This window comes from Asterias amurensis, chromosome 19 (assembly GCF_032118995.1).
Source record: "Asterias amurensis chromosome 19, ASM3211899v1".
NCBI lineage: Eukaryota > Metazoa > Echinodermata > Asteroidea > Forcipulatida > Asteriidae > Asterias > Asterias amurensis.
This window is the reverse complement of record NC_092666.1, coordinates 15,507,136-15,525,861: the sequence shown is the minus strand read 5'-3', so window position 1 is coordinate 15,525,861 and position 18,726 is coordinate 15,507,136. Positions and strand designations below refer to the sequence as shown.

Sequence of the window (18,726 nt, the reverse complement as noted above, 5' to 3'; positions counted from 1 at the left end):
TCCAGTGGCAGCCAATATCTCAAATTCATTAAAAAAATTTGTCTGCTGCCCTCTAGTGACATGGTTAATGCACTACACATCACAACACACAGATATTATTCATCGACGAAAACTAGAAACAAAGATCAGAAAGGTAGAGTGGTTTTGTGTGTTTTCTTCATGGTTTACTTGTGACTGAAAGTAGTGTGTACTAACACTGATAATAATAATAATAATATTTATTCTACTCCTTCCACATGCACATTAACCGCAATATAAAGCAGTGGACTTCTCATCTAGGCAAATCACAGGAAAGGTATGATATGTCAGCAAATGTCTCCAAAAGTTTGGGGTTTGGCTTAGCGTGCTTAGCCCCACTTGACTTGTGTGGCCAAGGGATAAGGATTCAGCTATCCTTTGCCACACAAGTGGGGCTAGGTTTGGCTTTTTGCTTTCTTCTTTATTAATTGATTTGGACATTGTTAAAACGGTGTTAAAATGTATCTTTTTGTCATCACCAGAATGTCGGTGTGTGTGTGGTCAGCAGGCAGGCGCACTATGTCATGTGTGTCAAGTAACAACCCCCTTCTCACCACCACGGGCCACGCCCACCCCACGGTTTAACCATTCCAATCCAAGACCAAGATTCTTGGCACGAGTGCAGGATTAAATAATATTAATAATTATTCTTAAAATTAAATACCTAAAGTCCTAAGATAAAAATAGTCAGACAGTTTTGCTATTCCTAGTCAAGTGGTAGTGGAGAGTGTGGGCCGTATACGGTATTGTATACACAGTCAGACAGTTAATAATAACCAGCTGAAGCTGTCGGTTGTTTTCGGCTACATTTAGAAATTAGATGCATACACTCGCTAGTCTTGGTTCAAGAAAAACCGAAAAACTGTCTCGGGGCAATGGGAAACGTTTTACAGAGTTTCTTATACTTTGTTACGCTTTTTAACCATAATTATAAAGGCATACAATTATGAATGGGAATAAAAGAGAGTAGTGACTTGCAGCATGGAGGTAGAAGTAGACCTTGCAGCTAGGACTTGGTGTCAACCGATAATGAAAAATTTTTCGATAATGATCTATAAATATAATTATAAATTAAGTTTTTGACTCTTTGTTTTTCTGTCTCTTTTCTATCACAGATTTTGAAGTATTCCAAGCATTCCATCTCAATGTTTATGAAGACATGATGAGTGCTGCAGTTAGTTCTGCAGGCTTTATGAATTTCGGAGCGATGCCGTACGATGACATCTACCTGGAGGACGCAAGCTCAGATGAAGATGAAGCTGATGAGCACGTCATGTCCAACTCTCGCAAGCCGCTTATGTCACCTCGTCGTAAGCGGCCGAGAATCACAATGCGGCAGCCGCCTGCAACTGTTAAAGTTCACCCATTGATAAAGCGTCGTATCTTGAGATGGTGCTACGTGGTTGTCTCTGCGCTTTTCATCAGCCTCATGGTATTTATTCTTCTTCGAATATCCCATGATGCCATGAATCGCAACGACGATCTTCCAGTGGCGTTCCCATCAGACCAGGAAATCCACCTCAATAAAAAGCCACCTTCGTCTCACAAGACCAAACCGAAGAAGCCGAGCTTTGAAGAGACCGTTCTTCCGTGCACTGATTTTGAAGTTGAAGACGTCTGGATACAGAATATTCCTAAGTTACTGACCGAGACAGCGGTGCGATTAGTTGATGTCAACAAAGATGATATCTTGGATGTTGTTATGGGATTCTCTACTGGTAGGTGGTAATACAAGGCAAAATAAAATAAAAACATGTTTAGCGTTCTCCCTTTTTGATAAAAGGAAGGAAGGGGCCTTTTTTTCGCTTTTTGAAATAGCTGACTGACACATTTATCATGTTTTTAAGACAAACAGATGGGTTATTTAAAAACAAAATTTTTTTTTACGGAGATCGTTTAGATTATATCCTTTTTTTTTTTTCATGTACAAAAATAAAATCATAAAAGTGAAAGAAAATAATTCAATAAAAAAATAAATAAATAAATATATAAAGGAGTCAGCCTCTAAAAAGACAGCAGGCAGGGGCGCATAACATATTTTTATTATTATTTGGTCTAGTCAATATCAGACTGATCATACTCCCGACTCTGGGACTTTGGCATAGTGCATGCTGGGGGATAAGTATCAATGTGGATAAAATAGGAAGAAACTATGAATAAAAGTCAACTTGCGGGTACATCCATTCATTAAATCTCTTTTGTGTGAGTGTTTGCTCTGAAAAGAGCATTGTTGTCTTGATGTTTCGACCGGTATACTCTGCTCGTCTTCAGGAGAAAACGGGGATGTGCAATACTAGTTTGTTTCACTAGCCGGGATAGTAATAGCGGTGACTTTGACAATGTTGCACAATTTTTTATATGGGACCAGAATCGTGGAAATACATGTATTGTGACAAGCACCCTGAAAATCCCCTGCAAAGTGGGCTTTTCTGAATTTTATTTAGTACAACAGTGAAAACCTGCATTATGAGACTGATATCATGCAAGGTTAAAGGTACAACTGACGGGTAACTGCCAGGTTTATAAGATCAGTATTTGGTGTCATTAACAAGCCTCAAAGTGTGTGGTCGGATATCCGGGTTATGATGTTTCAAACTCTTCACCAATCAGAATATCTAGAATTTCCAATCTTTCTGAAATCCAGGCGAATTCTGATTTCAATACTTGTTTCTTCTATCAGGGGTTACCAGTTATTTCGGAGACCAGTTCATCATGTGTGATATTTACTTCAATGGTTCCTCGCCATGTTTTGGTGGCCTGCTAGCTCTCGACGGCCAAACAGGGAACGAATTATGGCGCCATTATGCCTCCAATGAAATCTTTGCCGTGAATTGCAATGCAGATATTGACCAAGATGGAGTCAAAGACTGTCTTGGGGCAGGAAGAGCAGGGGTAAGTGTCAAGTCTAGCCAATCAGCATCCTGCTTAGCTAATTAACAGATATGAATATTCATGATGGGGTCAACAGCCAATCGTTGGACAGTATCATGAGTGAATGATTGTCTCCATGTAGGGGCGTATGTGTCTGTTTAGGCCAATCAGCATCCGCTGAGCTAACATAAACATCCAGATGAATATTAATGATGGGTTCAACAAAAATTAAGGCATGATAAGTTAACAGAAGCTTTGTAAAATTTTAGTTGTGCCATTTAGTAGTGTTTGCCTAAAACTGGATGTTAATTATAAACAATACAAAAATAATAACATCCATTTATAGGCCAAAAGTACAAAATTGCACAACACCTGAAGTAAAAAAGTAAACTACAAACTACGACTTGGAAGCCTGTAAGTCCATTGCCACTGGCCACCTTAAAATAAATAACAAATAATATGAGCAATCCAAGGTTACAGAAAGTAGAAATAGAATGTTTACATGAAAAATACACAAAAAATAAACGCACCCTTCTTGAAAGTTAAAATACCCCCAGGGGCATCAAACACAGTGAGCCCCCCCCCCACACACACACACGTACAAAGAACAAGTCCTTGCTAGGCTACCCGCTGCTTGGCAATCCATGCAATACTATAATAATTCACTGCATGCACAGGAAGGATGTGTATTGTGTAGTGAAATAAACTGTCTAAGGCAGTTGTTCATGTAGACCCATACAGTGTGAAGCATCTAACAAGTTTCCACCTTGTGCTCTTGATTGTGTTTCTGTACTCATGCAAAAAGGAAACGCATGAAAAGCTTTAAAAAGCCATTGTTAATCACAGACTACTTTCTGGTAGTTCACAGCATGGGACTTTTTATGCACAATAGATTGAGAACAATTGTATAGTTCTGACAGTGCTTAAATATAGCATTGAATCACCAGCCTGAGATTGGTGATTTTAACTTTGGTGGTCCAGTAAACTACTAAGGACTGGACAAGTCCACCGGTGGTCTTGTGTTTTTCATACAAAAAAAATAGTACCATATAGTTCCTCACTATGTAACAAAATTATGTTCAGTGGTATGCTTTGAGTTTGATGGAGAGTATTTAAAGCAAACCTAATTATTTTAAAGGAACATTCATAAATACCTAATACCTAAGACCTATTGTTCCTATTGGTGGAGAGCGCATCACGTGGGGGTATTTAAACCTTTGATAATGACCAGTTAAAAGTGTTGAAACATGGGCGTGACACACGAGCTTGCACCAGTGCTTATAAGACAGTTTCTTCATTTCTATTGGTCGAGAGCAACGGCCGGGACAGTTGTTTACCCGAGGGCCTTACCATTTCATAGCTGGAGGGGTGTTGTGTAGAAAGAAATCATTGAACAATGATAATTTTTGCATTACAAACTTTTTGACAAAACGTGTTGATATTTTTTACCGAAAAGGTATATTTATGGATGGGAATCAAAGTGTGTTGAATCGGTTTTCAGCTAATGGTTAAAACCCGCCAAGGCCTGGTTCTTGATAATTTACCTCGACTTCATCTCGGTAAAATTATCACGAACCAGGCCTTGGCGGGTTTAAACCACTATTTGAAAACCTCTTCACCACACGTTGATTCTCTTATTATAAAATTGGTTTTGCTAACAAAACAGTTGCTGGCAGTGAAAGCAATTTATGTAATCCACCATACAAAAACTTACAAACCTGTAGAAGTTGAGATTGATCGACACTCTGGGACACGAGAAAATAATGAAAAATCGATTACACATTTGGCATGACATTGATGCAAGAAAAGAAAAAAGAAAAAAAAAACGCTCAGTGAATTATAAACTCTAAACACAAAGTTCAATTATTTATTTCTCATCAAATATGACATTTCAGGCAGAAATATTTCAAGGAATTTTTTCTACTATAATCATCATTAGACCGTGTAAGTTTGATGTAAATCTGTGATCTTCACGATATTGTTTTCTTACCAATTCTGTAACATTCCTTTATAGTGAAAATTTATGAGATTCATAGTGCTTTATATTAATAATAATAAATAATAGCAGTAAGACTTGTAATGCGCACGTATCCACCCTGCTGGGTGTTCAAGGCGCAGTAAAAACCAACAACAAACAAAACAAAACAAAAACAAAACAAAGAAAAATAGACACAACAAAAATTAGTCCTTGAAAACCTGTGACATAAGATAAGTTTTGAGAAGAGATTTGAATGTTGTGGTACAAAGACAAGTTCTAAGATTAAGTGGTAAAGAGTTCCAGATGCGTGGCCCAGCTGAAGAAAAACAAAACAAAAACTATTGTAACAAAACTGTCTTCAAGTACTAGTAGAAAGTTATCTCGTTACATTCTGCAGCCCATTTCATGAATGATGAATTCTATCTTGAGTTTAGATGAGTAACTTATCCTAAGGATGGGTTCAATGCATCCTAATGTCTATGGGTACAGAATGTAACTCATCCTAAAGTCCAAAGATTAATCCTAAGTTAGGAAGAGTTTGGTGAAATGACGGCTGGTCTTGTGAAATAAGTGCTGACATTAGAATCTACCACCATGCTAACCTAAAAGCCCTGCCGTCGATTTCACCAAACTCTTCTTAACTTTAGACTAATCTTAGGACTTATGACGAGTCCCAACCCTGCACTGTAGCATGCAGACCTTAAGATTAATCCTACATGTAAGTTAGGACGAGTTACTCGTCCAGACTCCTAACTCTTTGTGAAATCAACCCCTGTTCTATGATTACAGAGTAACATTCCTATGTGACTGATGGGGTAGGCTGAACATAATGTAGGGTGTGTTGAGTTGCGCTACATAGATTTTGCATGAACCACTGGTACATTGTCCTTTGTACCTTACCAATGGTTATGGTACTTTGAGCAAAGTACATTTATTTAGGTTGGGTCATTAAATCTACCGAGTCAAAATAAAAAAATACTGTTTTTTCAACTGTTCAGTACACCTTATCAAGCAGTTTGCAAAAGCTTAACCTATACGTACCTTGCGATTCTGTTTTGTGAAAATGTAATGTAACACATGAAACATCAATTGTTATAAAAGCAGACACTTTGGTGTTTAATTTTAAAACACAAGTTGGTTGAATTGGAATAGATGTTGCTGTAATTTTAGGCATGTTAGGCATAAAATAAACTCATTTGCCTATCAGTTGATTATAGTATTGAGGCAGTAGGGATCCTACATAAACTCATTTTGGTTGATTCTAGAGGATTTGTTTTGGGCAACAGTTATGGTTTCCACATACAATATTCTAAATGGTTTATTTTTGAGGCAGTAGGGATCTTACTTTTCAATAATGTAAACTAAAATTGATTGATGTTGAACGGTTGATTTTATTAGTGATCACATATAATTTCATTTTAAATTTTAGTTTGTTTAAAAAACTGTTGTTGAGGACAGAACATAATATTTGCCCTTCAAAAGCGAACTTGTACACATAACCAAACACCAGACCTCTGTATGTGACATGCTTTTTACTTTCTGAATATGTTTGCTTTTTACAGTCTTTTAAACTTGTGAGTGGTGCATCTGGACGTGAAATCTGGAAATTCAACAACAAGGAACTTCTAGTATCAATAAGTAATTTCTACACAGCTCAATTTATTCAAGATGTTGATGGAGACGGTATACATGACGTCTTAAACATCCATGGAGGAGACCCACTCAGAAAACCAGGTAGGACTAGGACTCAAAAGTAAAACACAGGACTGCAGGCCCAAAGGCCTGTCCTTTAAGTACCGGGCGAGCCCTTAGGAAAATTCCCTCCCAGTCACCATTGTGAAACTTCTGTGTGTTTTCTATGTGGAACAACTAAGTTCAAATCACACATCATCCACACAGTTTTCATAGTCTTGGAGTGGTCACAATGTGACATGGTCACTGTGTGAACACAGTGTGATCTATGTGTGTTTTCTGTGTGGACCAACTATGTTCATTCACACACCTTTCACACAGTTTTCATAGTCTGTGAGTGGTCACAATGTGAAATGGTCACTGTGTGAACACAGTGTGATCTCCGTGTGTTTTCTGTGTGGAACAATTTTGTTCAAATCACACAGTTTTCACATAGTTTTCATAGTCTGGGAGTGGTCACAATGTGACATGGTCACTGTGTGAACACTGTGTGATCTCAGTGTGTTTTCTGTGTGGACCAAATATGTTCAAATCACACACCATTCACACAGTTTTCATAGTCTGGGAGTGGTCACAATGTGAAATGGTCACTGTGTGAACACAGTGTGATCTCTGTGTGTTTTCTGTGTGGAACAACTTTGTTAAACTTACACAGTTTTCACACAGTTTTCATAGTCTTGGAGTGGTCACAATGTGACATGGTCACTGTGTGAACACAGTGTGATCTCTGTGTGTTTTCTGTGTGGAACAACTTTGTTCAAATCACACATCATTCACACAGTTTTCATAGTCTGGGAGTGGTCACAATGTGACTTGGTCACTGTGTGAACACAGTGTGATCTCAGTATGTTTTCTGTGTGGACCAACTTTGTTCAACTTACACAGTTTTCACACAGTTTTCATAGTCTGGGAGTGGTCACAATGTGACATGGTCACTGTGAACACAGTGTGATCTCTGTGTGTTTTCTACACCTGTAAAGCTAAGCTTTTTTTGTTCTTGGTTAAAGAACCGCTTTTTTCTCCTTTCATGTTTTGGTGATCATGTGATAAGCTGAGAGACATGTTCTTTGACGTTTTATTTATAATTGACTGATTTTTGTTTCAGATGAAGAAGTGACACATAGTGGTCTGTTGGTGATCTTGAGTGGAGCTACGGGTCGAGTGGTGACCTCAATGCAAGTGCCTGACGGTCAAGAATCTTATTACTCCCCACAGGTCAGTTTCTGATTGACCAAAGACTACAATAGTAATAGTAGTTATAACTCAGACAAGCTTCAGTAGTGGAATATTATAATAATATTATTAGTGGCTTCATTATACCACGTACATCCACCACTCGGTGACGCTCAAGGTGCTTCAACCATTTAGTACTTTCCTGCAAGGTGTGGGACTACGTTATATAGTGCTGCTCATATCCGTCACTCAGGGATGCTCTAAGCGCTTCAACATTTTAGTACTTTCCTGCAAGGTGTGGGACTACGTTATATAGTGCTGCTCATATCCGTCACTCAGGGACGCTCCAGGTGCTTCAGTATCATTATCATTCTACTAAGCACACTGTTATGTTTTAAAAGGTGCTGTGGCGCAATATACTGCCAATCAAACCAGGAACACTGGGGTGAAAGTGAAACTAACTAAGTTCTGGTATTCCTGTAGGTTTACTATCAGCATGGAGGTCGTCAGATGGTGTTATTTGGAACTGGAGGTGAAACACATGGCGGATCATTATGGGTTATCTCTATGACAGATCTCCTTCAGGCCGATAATACAAAGGTAAAAGGTCATAAACAAACTTCATTTTTGTCGATTTATTTTGTACAAATGATAATAAGAACTGTCTTCAGAGGCGCCTAACACATTCAGAAGAAAGTCTGTAAGCGCTCAGATGAACAAAAGAAAATGACATTTTCACTGTAGGATAAATTGATCAGCAATGTTTAGAGAAGACTCTTGAGACGTGAGATGGTGGTAGCTGGAAATGCTAGTAGAGATGTTTTTTATTTTTTATGAATGATATTAAGGATGATAATCTAATTGACCTAAACATAAATTTATCCAATACTTTTAAACATTTTTCAAATTTCAGGTCATCAAAATCTACTCTGACCCGTTTAAAGGAATAATGACCCCAGCGACCTTAGCTGACATCACAGGAGATGGAGTTGTTGATATCGTCATGGCAATGTTCAACTCAACAACGGTTGCATTTGATGGACAGAGTTTAATACAGCTTTGGAACTACACCATGCCTCAATCAGAATCCTACAGGTGGGGTTTGAACTACCTTGACTCTTGACCCTTGACCCAACCAATCCAAATCCAAATCCACTTCCTTTTTATAAATTGCACACACAGATTCTTGTCATTTGATTAATAATAATAATAATAATAATAATAATAATAATAATAATAATAATAATAATAATAATAATAATAATAATAATAATAATAAACATTTATATAGCGCCAAATCCATTAAAAATGCTCCCAGGCGCTTTACAACAACAAAAATTTTTAACCACTAAAACTAAATAATTAAAAGGTCCAAAATTAAAATCCATAAAGTATGATCATAAAACAATAAAGATACATGTACAAGTAAAAAGATGAATATAATCAATCAAACACATTGAGTAAAAGCCACCGAAATTGTTTGATGCGTCACATGTCATCTGGAATTTTGTCATGGATGATGCTGTGACGCTCACAAATTTAATATAGTAGTCCTGCCGTCGATGTCACAAACTCTTCCTAACTTAAGACTAATCTTAGGACTTGATGGGACGAGTCCCAACCCTGCACTGTAGCATGCAGACCTTAAGATTAATCCTAAGTTAGGATGAGTTACTCGTCCTAACTCGAGATAAGACGAGTCCTAACTCATTATGAAATCGACAGCTGTATGGATAAGAATAGGCACTCTGCAGCGTTGTTTAAACAAAAATTTAACCCCACCCCTACAATGTCTACATGGTGTCGTCCACATTGTTCAAAAGGGGGTTCAGTGTGGGGTGAATGAGTTGCCTTGTCTATTTTGTGTTTGTTGTGAAACTAGTTTCAAATAATGTGTCAGTTGTAAAGATGAAACAATGACTAGAGTTGGAGTTGAACCTGTGACCTCCGGATTAATAAACATGATGAGATTGTTTGTTTTTTGTTCTCCTCAGCACTCCTGCTGCAGCTTTATTCAATGATGACGATGTTCCTGATATCATGATTGCTTATAATCACGGTCCTGGCTACCCACTTTATTACTATTCACAGGTAGGTGTATCCACCAAGTTATAATAATGGATATTTGTTTGTTTATTAACCTTTTATATGATGTCGCCATCAGGCGGGACATCTTTTGATGAATGCAATCTTCTCTGTTTAATATGAAGGCAGACAGTTCTGTTGTGGTCTCTGCACCAGCATCACTCCTGAGGAAACTGACATAGCTCAACCTCTGTCTACCCCTCAGCCTCATCCCATGAGATGGTTCCAACAAAGCCAGTCATCAATTCTGAATGTTTGTTTGTTTATTAATCCTTTGAAAACCATTCATTTCTGTATATACATTACATCACAAAACGCTCAGACAATGAACTCTTCAAATTAACCCTGGACGATATCAAAAATTTTGACTGGCGATATATCGTCAGGTAAATATCGCCGATATGACGTTATATCGTGAAGATTTTTGAAAATTGAAAGTACCCTTCAGAAGGGGACAACAATGGCTCAATCGCACGCTAAAATTTTGTCAGTAAAATGTCCACAGATATAACATCGAATTTAGTTATAGTATTTTTCACAATGCACTTTCCACCAATCACAGGTGACGGTTCTGGATGGGCGAACTGGTCAGCCAATCCTAGATGCCCCTATAAGGACAGCTGGCAGCTCCCAATCATCACCATTAGCTATCTCCTTAGAGGGCAAAGGTCATGATCTATTCATGTACTTCACCCTGGATTGTCAAGGTCACGAAGGAGAGAGCTCAGAATTCCAGTTCTTTCAAGGTAGTCATTTCTTGGGTATTTTTTGGCCCAATTTCATAGAGCTCCTTATCCTGTTGTGGGCTTTGATACACCCCATGGGTGTGATGAAGAGCTGTAAATTAATCAATTATATATTACACTGGGTATCACTACAATTGAATAGATTGAACTTGTTCCCCTGCTTGGACTTTGCGATCATCTCTGAGCCATTGTTCACCACAACAACAAGAGGTTCTTCCATTTTGGGGGGTCAAAGATCATTTTCTTTCGCTGCTCCATTTCTTTGGAATAGTCTTCCTGTGCATATTCACCAGGCTAGTTGTTGACACTGTTTTAAGTCACTGTTAAAAACTCACTTGTTTGAAGTTGCTTATTTGTAATCTTCTTACTTGTAATGTAACTTTTACTCATGGGATATTTCACTGGTTTTTGCATTAGGTACTTTACAACTGTCTTTATTATTTTAATTTTAATATAATTGCAACAGGGATAAATATTGTTAGTTTGTAATATCTTTCTTCTAATGGAGGCTTGGCAAGTCATACTCTTCTGGTAAATTGACATCTCATATATTTGTTTCGTCATCAGAAGATAAATTGGGTAAAGGTGCTAAGAGCCGTTCTGATTTTTGCCAGCAACGATTCGGTGCCAAGAGTTACACCAGACTTCAGCTTCTGAATCAACACATGAAGTCACCAGGAAAGCAGATCTACAACTCATGTAAGAATAAGTCTTGAAATTTTTTTCTTGAATTATCGATCTCTCCGGTAGAAATCAACTCATAGTCTTAGGGATCAGGTTGATATACACGTAGAACTCTTTTTTCTTGAAGCCCTTTTTGTTAGCGTGGAGACACTTGTATTTCTACTGCTTGAGCACCAATCAACCACCCTTAGCTTTACGTCCAAACTTCTGGATTCTGCTTGGTAAACCAACGTAAATGTAAACGAGGTTGACTCAGTGGTTTCTTTTCCTGCCTGTCATCGATCTGTGGACCTTGGTTTAAATCCCACCTCAGACCGACGTGTGATTCAGTCCCTACCTGATTGCGTGGTTTTCTCCCCTTCAGGTTTGCCGCCCACATCTAAAAGTGAACATTTCTTCTTGTTTTTTATTCATACTGTTATTGGCACTGATTGTGCTGTTGGATGTGTAATCAAATAAAATGGTTTATTTGTCAATAAAAAAAAATGAATAATGAGGTTTTTAATGATGAATGTTTAGTTTGTGCTCAGCTATTTTGGGGGCGTATTGCGAGACACATTACATTTGGATTGGGCAGTGTGGGATATGGAAAGGGTTTATTATGAAATGTGTTACAAGAAAGCTCCATTAAAGAATTTCCAAATTTGGCTAAAAAAACTTTTAAAGCATACATCCTTTTCAGTGAGTAGGTATGTTTACCCGGTAATTGCCTGGGTCATTAAACTTGATGGATGAGCAGGTAATCTTTCTGGGGCATGCTTCAGCAAATTGTAATTGGTTTTTAAAAATGATTTTATTTCAGTGGATCGTGTGGATGTTGAATACCAGTACAAAATGAATTCTAGTCTGCTTGCCAAGGCTTACTTAGACAAGCATCCCTCGGTACTTGAAGAAGCCAAGGAACTAGCCCTGAATGGTGAACATTCACACGATGGGGGCAGCCATGTTGAATCTGGAGCAACCCATTCTGCTGGTAGGGGAGATCAAGATGCACCTGGGAGAGTCCACTCCGAGGAGGGGGGTGATGATACAGATTCCAATAACCAAATGCCAGAATCTCAGGTACAAAAAGTAATTTTGTTTTATTTCAGTAAGAAATTCCTATTTTGCCTTCATCTAAGGCTAGCTGATCATGGGATATGTTGAGGGACTTTTTGATCAACATAAATTTCATCACTCTTTTGAGTGGAGATTTTAACACAGTTCAAAGGATGTTACATTTTTTCCTCTATTTTTTCTTACATCAGTTTTATGTGATCCACTCACTTTCACATAGTTAGTGAAAGTGGCAAAAGTTTTCTGATCTTTAACATGTTTAACCTCGGGTAAAACGGTGTAAAATGTCAATGATTGTAATTCTGGGGTCGATTTCACAAAGAGATAGGACTAGTCCTAACTTAGGACTCTTCCTAGGAGATATACAAATTGCATTGATAGTCCTAAGTTAGGACGAGTAACTGGTCCTAACTCGAGATAAGACTAGTCCTAACTCTTTGTGAAATCCACCCCTGGTCTCTTAGCTATGTATCGAGCACAGCTTGGAACTGAGCACATATCCCAACATTATCAGATCAAAATAATTATTATTAATGATATTTTTGACTAGGCCAAGATGACTGATCTGCTGAACTTGATGTCCAAGGATCGGCAGAACGAGATCCTGCAGCAGTTGGCCAAGGAGATGGGATTAGACGACGTTAGCGATCTTCCAATGATACAAACCCTTCTTAACTCTGAGAGTACGGACAATGAGCAAGACCTTTACCAACCAGGCATCAATCAAAATCTTCCCCAGGCCAATCTTTATCAAGAACTTCCAGATCTAAAAAATTCTGATTTACAAAATGTTTACGACCAAACCTCTGATGAGCAGCAAAATCTGCAGAATTATCCACAAGATCGTTCTGACCAACAGCGACCGAGTACAGAGGACGGCTATCCACGCAAACACTATCCACAAAACCCTAATCCACTAAATCCTGTAGTTGATAATCCCATAGATAAGCTGGATACACATTATCCAGATCCACTAAGCCCCTATGCAGACAAAACCAATACAGAAAGCGAAGGTCCACATCGCTCATATCCACAAGACGATTCTAAGGAGGTGGATTCTACTAGTGGACTATCCACTAAAACCTTGCAAAGTCTCCTGAATCAACTACTGGCTGACGAAGATACAAACAACCCAAAAGATCAACAACCAGACATTGATACTGCGGCTGGATACTTTAACAATAGGCCATCGACCGATCAGAGATACAACAGCCCCGATAGGGCAGACCAGACGTGGCGTGATAAAATGGACCAGAAATCTTACTTGGACCAACTTTTAGGTCAACTTGGTGACACTGATGGAGCGGAACAGCCTGATGGAAGATATGATGGTTACAGACAGGGTGGCAGACAGGGTGGCAGACAGGGTGGGGGACAGTATGATAAATACAATGATAGGGATCCTGTAGTGGAGCAGAGAGCTAAATGGTTGGACCAACTCTACGGGGATGACCATCCAGTCAGGCGTCATTTTACACAGAAGAGAGACACGTTGGCCAATCAGGATGAAGCTATTAAGGCATCGACCAATAAGAAGCAGCGTTTCTCACGTCATGTTGGTCCTCATGATGGTGGTGGCATTCAGAGACTGATATCTACTGGTAGTCTGGCACCTGTTCTTCCAGGGAGTGGTCTGGCTCCTGGAGAAAGCATTGATGTCATCTTTGCTACTTATTGGTTCTACCCCTCAGAGTCACAGGTGAGTGAGAGGGGGGTCAAAGGAGGCCAATGATTGGACGATAGCTGTTCTTTGTGCATAAAAACATGTGCATGAGCTGAGCGTCCCTGTAGCTACGTCTTTTAAAACCAATTAGTATCAAAAGAAGATGATAAAGCATGTAAAGTTTGTGAATAACACAAAAAGATTATGCCTTTATACCATTGCAGATGTGGGTCTAAGAGTACACCATCATTCACTGGTCAGTGAAAAACATTGATTTAAAACAAACATATCCCCCTTGAAAATGGGTGCATGCGTTACACCACCACCATATTCTCTATCCCTGATGCAACTTTGACATGTTCATAATTGTTGCAATTTAATTGTTTTACAGATCATTTTGCCAGAACAGCAGGAGTGTCTTGATAAATGGACGGCAAATGAGGCTCAGCGACTGAACCCAAATAGTAAGAGTTTCTTTTCCTTTTGTTAATCTGGGCGCAATTTCATAGAGTTGCTTAGGCAGATAGTTATGCTTAGTAACTTTTTGCTAAGCTTAAATAATCAGGATACCAGTCATAGATTTTTAACTTTGACATGGCACTTTGGCTGGAACCTTATTCTGGATAGCATAATCTTCACATCTAGTGAATTGGGTTAAACCACTTGGTCATGACACACATTTGTGTACAAAAAGGGATGGATATGGTACATTAATTAGTGGGCTCTGTTTAATATATCTTTTTATATAACACCCAAGCAGAATCTTGCCACTTGATTGGAGGATTGTCCGTCACGTGATAGCAAATAAAATTACCATTGCACGCTGAGGACGCTGAGTCACTCACCGTGCTTTTTCGTTCCATCCGAAAAGTACCATTGCACGCTGCTAGCGTGCAATGGTACTTTTCGGATCGAACGAAAAAGCTGAGTAAAAACATCACTGCGTGCGCGTGTCCTTGGTAACGCAGCAGTGTTACTGCAAGGCATTAGTAAAATTACTAGCATTCGACTTCTACAATAAAAAATTGTAGGTCTACGCTTTGTTTGTTTTGAAAGTTGTATCTTTCAATCAAAATGACAAAGATCTACTTGGATGTTATGTAAAACAAATAATGAATGTTTCTCATTCGTGCAATGGTGCGAATATGTTCATTCGTTGAAAGCTGGAATGTTCCATTCAACTTGGCTCCGCCTCGTTGAATAGAACATTCCATCTTTCAACTCATGAACATATTCGCACCGTTGCACTCATAAACATTCATTATGTGTATAATACCTGTCACAATTATTTCATATTTTGTTTACTCCTTTTCAATTTTCCAGATGTGTTCTATGGTTTGGATCATGACGCATACGAACATATGGCATCTGATGAGTGTCTGGAAAAAGGTATTTTAGGAACAAACCACGAATATAAACCGCTAACTGGTTTCTTGCTAAGCAAAACCTGTCTTTTCATACATTAGCATGACCCACAGGTTTGTTTCTTATCACAATTCATTCTCCGTGCGATAATTTTATCAATTTTTAATCGTTATGTTTCCTCCTAGGTTCTAATAAAGAGAAGCTGCGTGCCAAACTCTCCAGTCTCAGCCCTCTTGACATCTACCCATTCAACAGACACACCGGTGAAATGACAGTATATCGATTACGACTCAAATGTCGATGTGGTATCACGCCGTCCGCGAACAAACGATGTACCAAGGTACTCCCCTACTCGCAGCAGCAGTGGGGTGGCTATATGGGCACCTATGGTAACGGCCAGTTTCCACCAAGATCTTAAGTTCATGTTTTCAAACAAAGGTACTTAACAAAAATTAATTGTACAATTTATATTTTTATTAAGGCTTCCATGGTAGCACTAGAAGATAAGATGTGGTGGGTTATAATGTACTGATGATTAGACTGTAAATTAGCACAGGGCAGAAACTTTGTGTCAAGCTTGCATTTATGCACATCATGCTGGAATAGTTTATCTATCGTTCACGGCACTATGGGTGATATATAATAATGAAGTCTTATATAGCGCATGTATCTACAAAACAAGGTACTCATGACGCTGAATATATACAAACTTGAATGGTGATATTGAATAGTAAGAGGGTTATCCCTTTGTCAAGACGTTAGACAAAACTGTGTAGCTGCTAAACATCGGTTGGTAAAGCTACAAGGGCATTTGTTAACTCAATTTTGTGTTTTGTGGTTGAATTATTTATAAAATTCAAGCAGAAAGTATTCATAATTATTACACAAATAAGCAAAGTGCTAGATGGTTAGCCAATCACATTGATGATTTAAATAGTCGTCATAAACTCTGAAAAATTGACACCTCAAAATGTATTCAGTAATATTTTTTGGGGGGAAAAAAAAACGTAGCAGAAAAACAAAAAACATTGTAAATATTAACAGGTGTAGGGAGTAAAATAATATCCTGTTTAAAAATTTGTTAATGAACTCATAATTGATTTAATAATTTCATTTCCTACAACTCACAGAAACTTAGTTGTAGTACTTTCTCTTTATAACTCATGGGAGCTCTTGCCATTTCTTAGGTTTGGTCGTATTATATGTAGATGATGCAATGGTATAGGGTTAGTGGTATAACCTAAACAAAAATAATTTGTTTTTGTTTGGTGGGTTTTGGGAGTGGGAGCAACAAGTCTGTGGTTGTGGCTTTTATTTAGTCTCCCCACCCGATAGCCAACGCATTATTGCTTGAAATAGCGCCTTCTTGCAGATTGACCTCCGTCATTGGCTGTGATCGTATGCCAATGACGGAGGTTACTCCTCAAGAGGGCGCTATTTCAGGCAATAATGCGTTGGCTATCGGGTAGGGAGACTAAAAAACACGATCACAGACTTGGAACCAAGTCTACCACCCCTCTGGTTACGACACTGCATTCATATTATTATAAACCTTGCCCACCGCACACGGACCGGCTCTGCCCACAGAAAAGACCATTTTATTGGAGGTTAGAGACTTGTAAATTTGTTGCCCATTTCATAAGGACTCTTTCTTTTGGAAAATTATTGGATTGCAAAAATTAATTTTGCTTTGGACTTCTTTAATAAGTATCAATGAAATATTTGTGTATGCACATTTGAGTAATATTCTTGTATATAGGAATATTGTATGTATGCTTTTTGTGAAATTGTGTTTGCACTTTTTATTTTTGTACGCATTCTGGTTTTGTACTTGGTAAATTAACAGGGCTTAAAAGCAGGGTATACTTTTGGTAATTGTCAAAGACAAATATGCTGACTTGGTGAGTCCCCAAAAATTCCATAAATTAACAAACCTGGGAAAATTTTGACTCAATTGGTCATTGAAGTTGCAAGAAAATGATGAAAGAAAAACGACCTTGTTGCATAGAATTGTGTACTGTCTGTCAGATGCCGAGAAAGGCTTCATGCCTGATGTGGTGAAAAATTACACCCTTCTACACTATTTTTAAGGGAGTTATTCACACAATGTTTTATAGTATCATTAGCTCTTTATTGCTCCTTGCTAGTAGTTCTTATGGTTAATAATTACTGTGTAATTGTAGAGTAATTACCAAAATTCTAACCTGCCTTTAAAGGCATGTTTTGTGTTATGTATTGTATTGTTTACTGGTGTTTAAGATGGTTGTAGTATTTTCATTTCAAAATTATATTTTTTTACTGACCCAAGTTTTGTAAAGTGTTTGTTAATTGATTTGGTTAGATAGTTTTCTTCAAATCAAGAACATTTCAAGGCATTAGATTCTTCAACTATTTTATTTTATGTATTTGTTTGTTTTTGCAGTGCAGGTGAACAATTATTGAATTATGCAATCAAACCAACAAGACTTATTGTTTATTTGAGAAAAGAGTTTTACTACAGTAAAAGGTGCTTGACTGTATTTCAAATGGAAATACAAACTAAGAAGGAAAAGGTTTTAGGTTTGAATTTGATAACCATTGAGCTTTCAGAGTGACGCAATTTAATTTTTATTTTGTAAAAGCCACAACAGTACTTTGTCTTTAACAAACTTTAAAACTGAAAATTAATAAACAATAACAAAAACTAGTGAATTGTGAAATTTTTACAACTGAAGAAAAAAAAGGAAAATTAAAAACAGTGGCTAACAGTGGTTAAACAAACAGTTTAGACATGTTAAGTTTACTGTTAGTTTTTGTTTCTGGTATATAGATTAAACTGTTTTGCGCTTGATTTACTTTTTTAAATGAAATTATGCATAGATCACAGAAAAGTATTATTATCTTACAAAGTATTTTTCTATGAACTATTTATTCATTTGTATTTGTTTTAATTCAGAAACCTGTATTCCATGTCATATCTATCTAAACAATGCAATTATGAAGGTAGATGCCACCAAACTTTATGTAAGTTGAATCAGTTTTTATATCTACCCAAGGATTTAAATAATGTACTCGGAATAAATGTACATTATGGTTTTTGAACAAATGTTTTGAGTTAATTAATTTATGACTATGACTTGAATATTTTCAAGGGACAATGGGCGGGGCTGGTTATCCTTGTTGAATCTTACATTTTCATTTATATAAAAGGTCTTTATGTCCAGTATAGTATAAGAAACTGTAATTTTAAGGTTAATCTTAAAACTAGAGTTGTTTTATGGACTCAAGTCTGAGGGCGTGATCATTTTTTAATAAACAATTTTTTGGATGAACAAAAACAGGGTCATCCTAAACTATAAATCGTATACAATTGTTATCAAAATTGATTTCCGGGAAGGTATCCAAGTAGGGGAATA

At 37.6% G+C, this 18,726-nt stretch overlaps 1 protein-coding gene across 2 annotated transcripts; it reads left to right on the top strand.

The window, feature by feature from the left end:
• The first annotated feature begins 73 nt into the window (after nucleotides 1-73).
• On the top strand, nucleotides 74-18,631 carry LOC139951467 (uncharacterized). Of its 2 annotated transcripts, none has more exons than XM_071950376.1 (15): nucleotides 74-133; nucleotides 1,134-1,736; nucleotides 2,699-2,910; nucleotides 6,430-6,601; nucleotides 7,665-7,774; nucleotides 8,216-8,332; nucleotides 8,646-8,827; nucleotides 9,727-9,823; nucleotides 10,380-10,563; nucleotides 11,131-11,262; nucleotides 12,050-12,309; nucleotides 12,854-14,002; nucleotides 14,358-14,430; nucleotides 15,290-15,355; nucleotides 15,517-18,631. In XM_071950376.1, the coding sequence occupies exons 2-15, from the start codon at nucleotides 1,178-1,180 to the stop codon at nucleotides 15,747-15,749; spliced, it is 3,546 nt and encodes a 1,181-aa protein (XP_071806477.1). In that variant the 5' UTR covers nucleotides 74-133; nucleotides 1,134-1,177; the 3' UTR covers nucleotides 15,750-18,631. The 2 variants fall into 2 exon arrangements, with proteins under 2 accessions (XP_071806477.1, XP_071806478.1); XM_071950377.1 differs by lacking the exon at nucleotides 74-133 and adding an exon at nucleotides 145-295.
• Nucleotides 18,632-18,726: the final 95 nt, after the last annotated feature.

Coding starts and splice junctions, on each gene's coding strand:
- LOC139951467 (XM_071950376.1), top strand. CDS start 1,178: ATGATGAGTGCTGCAGTTAGTTCTGCAGGCTTTATGAATTTCGGAGCG. Junction 7,775..8,215: donor AATCTTATTACTCCCCACAG/GTCAGTTTCTGA, acceptor GTATTCCTGTAG/GTTTACTATCAGCATGGAGG. Junction 9,824..10,379: donor CACTTTATTACTATTCACAG/GTAGGTGTATCC, acceptor CACCAATCACAG/GTGACGGTTCTGGATGGGCG.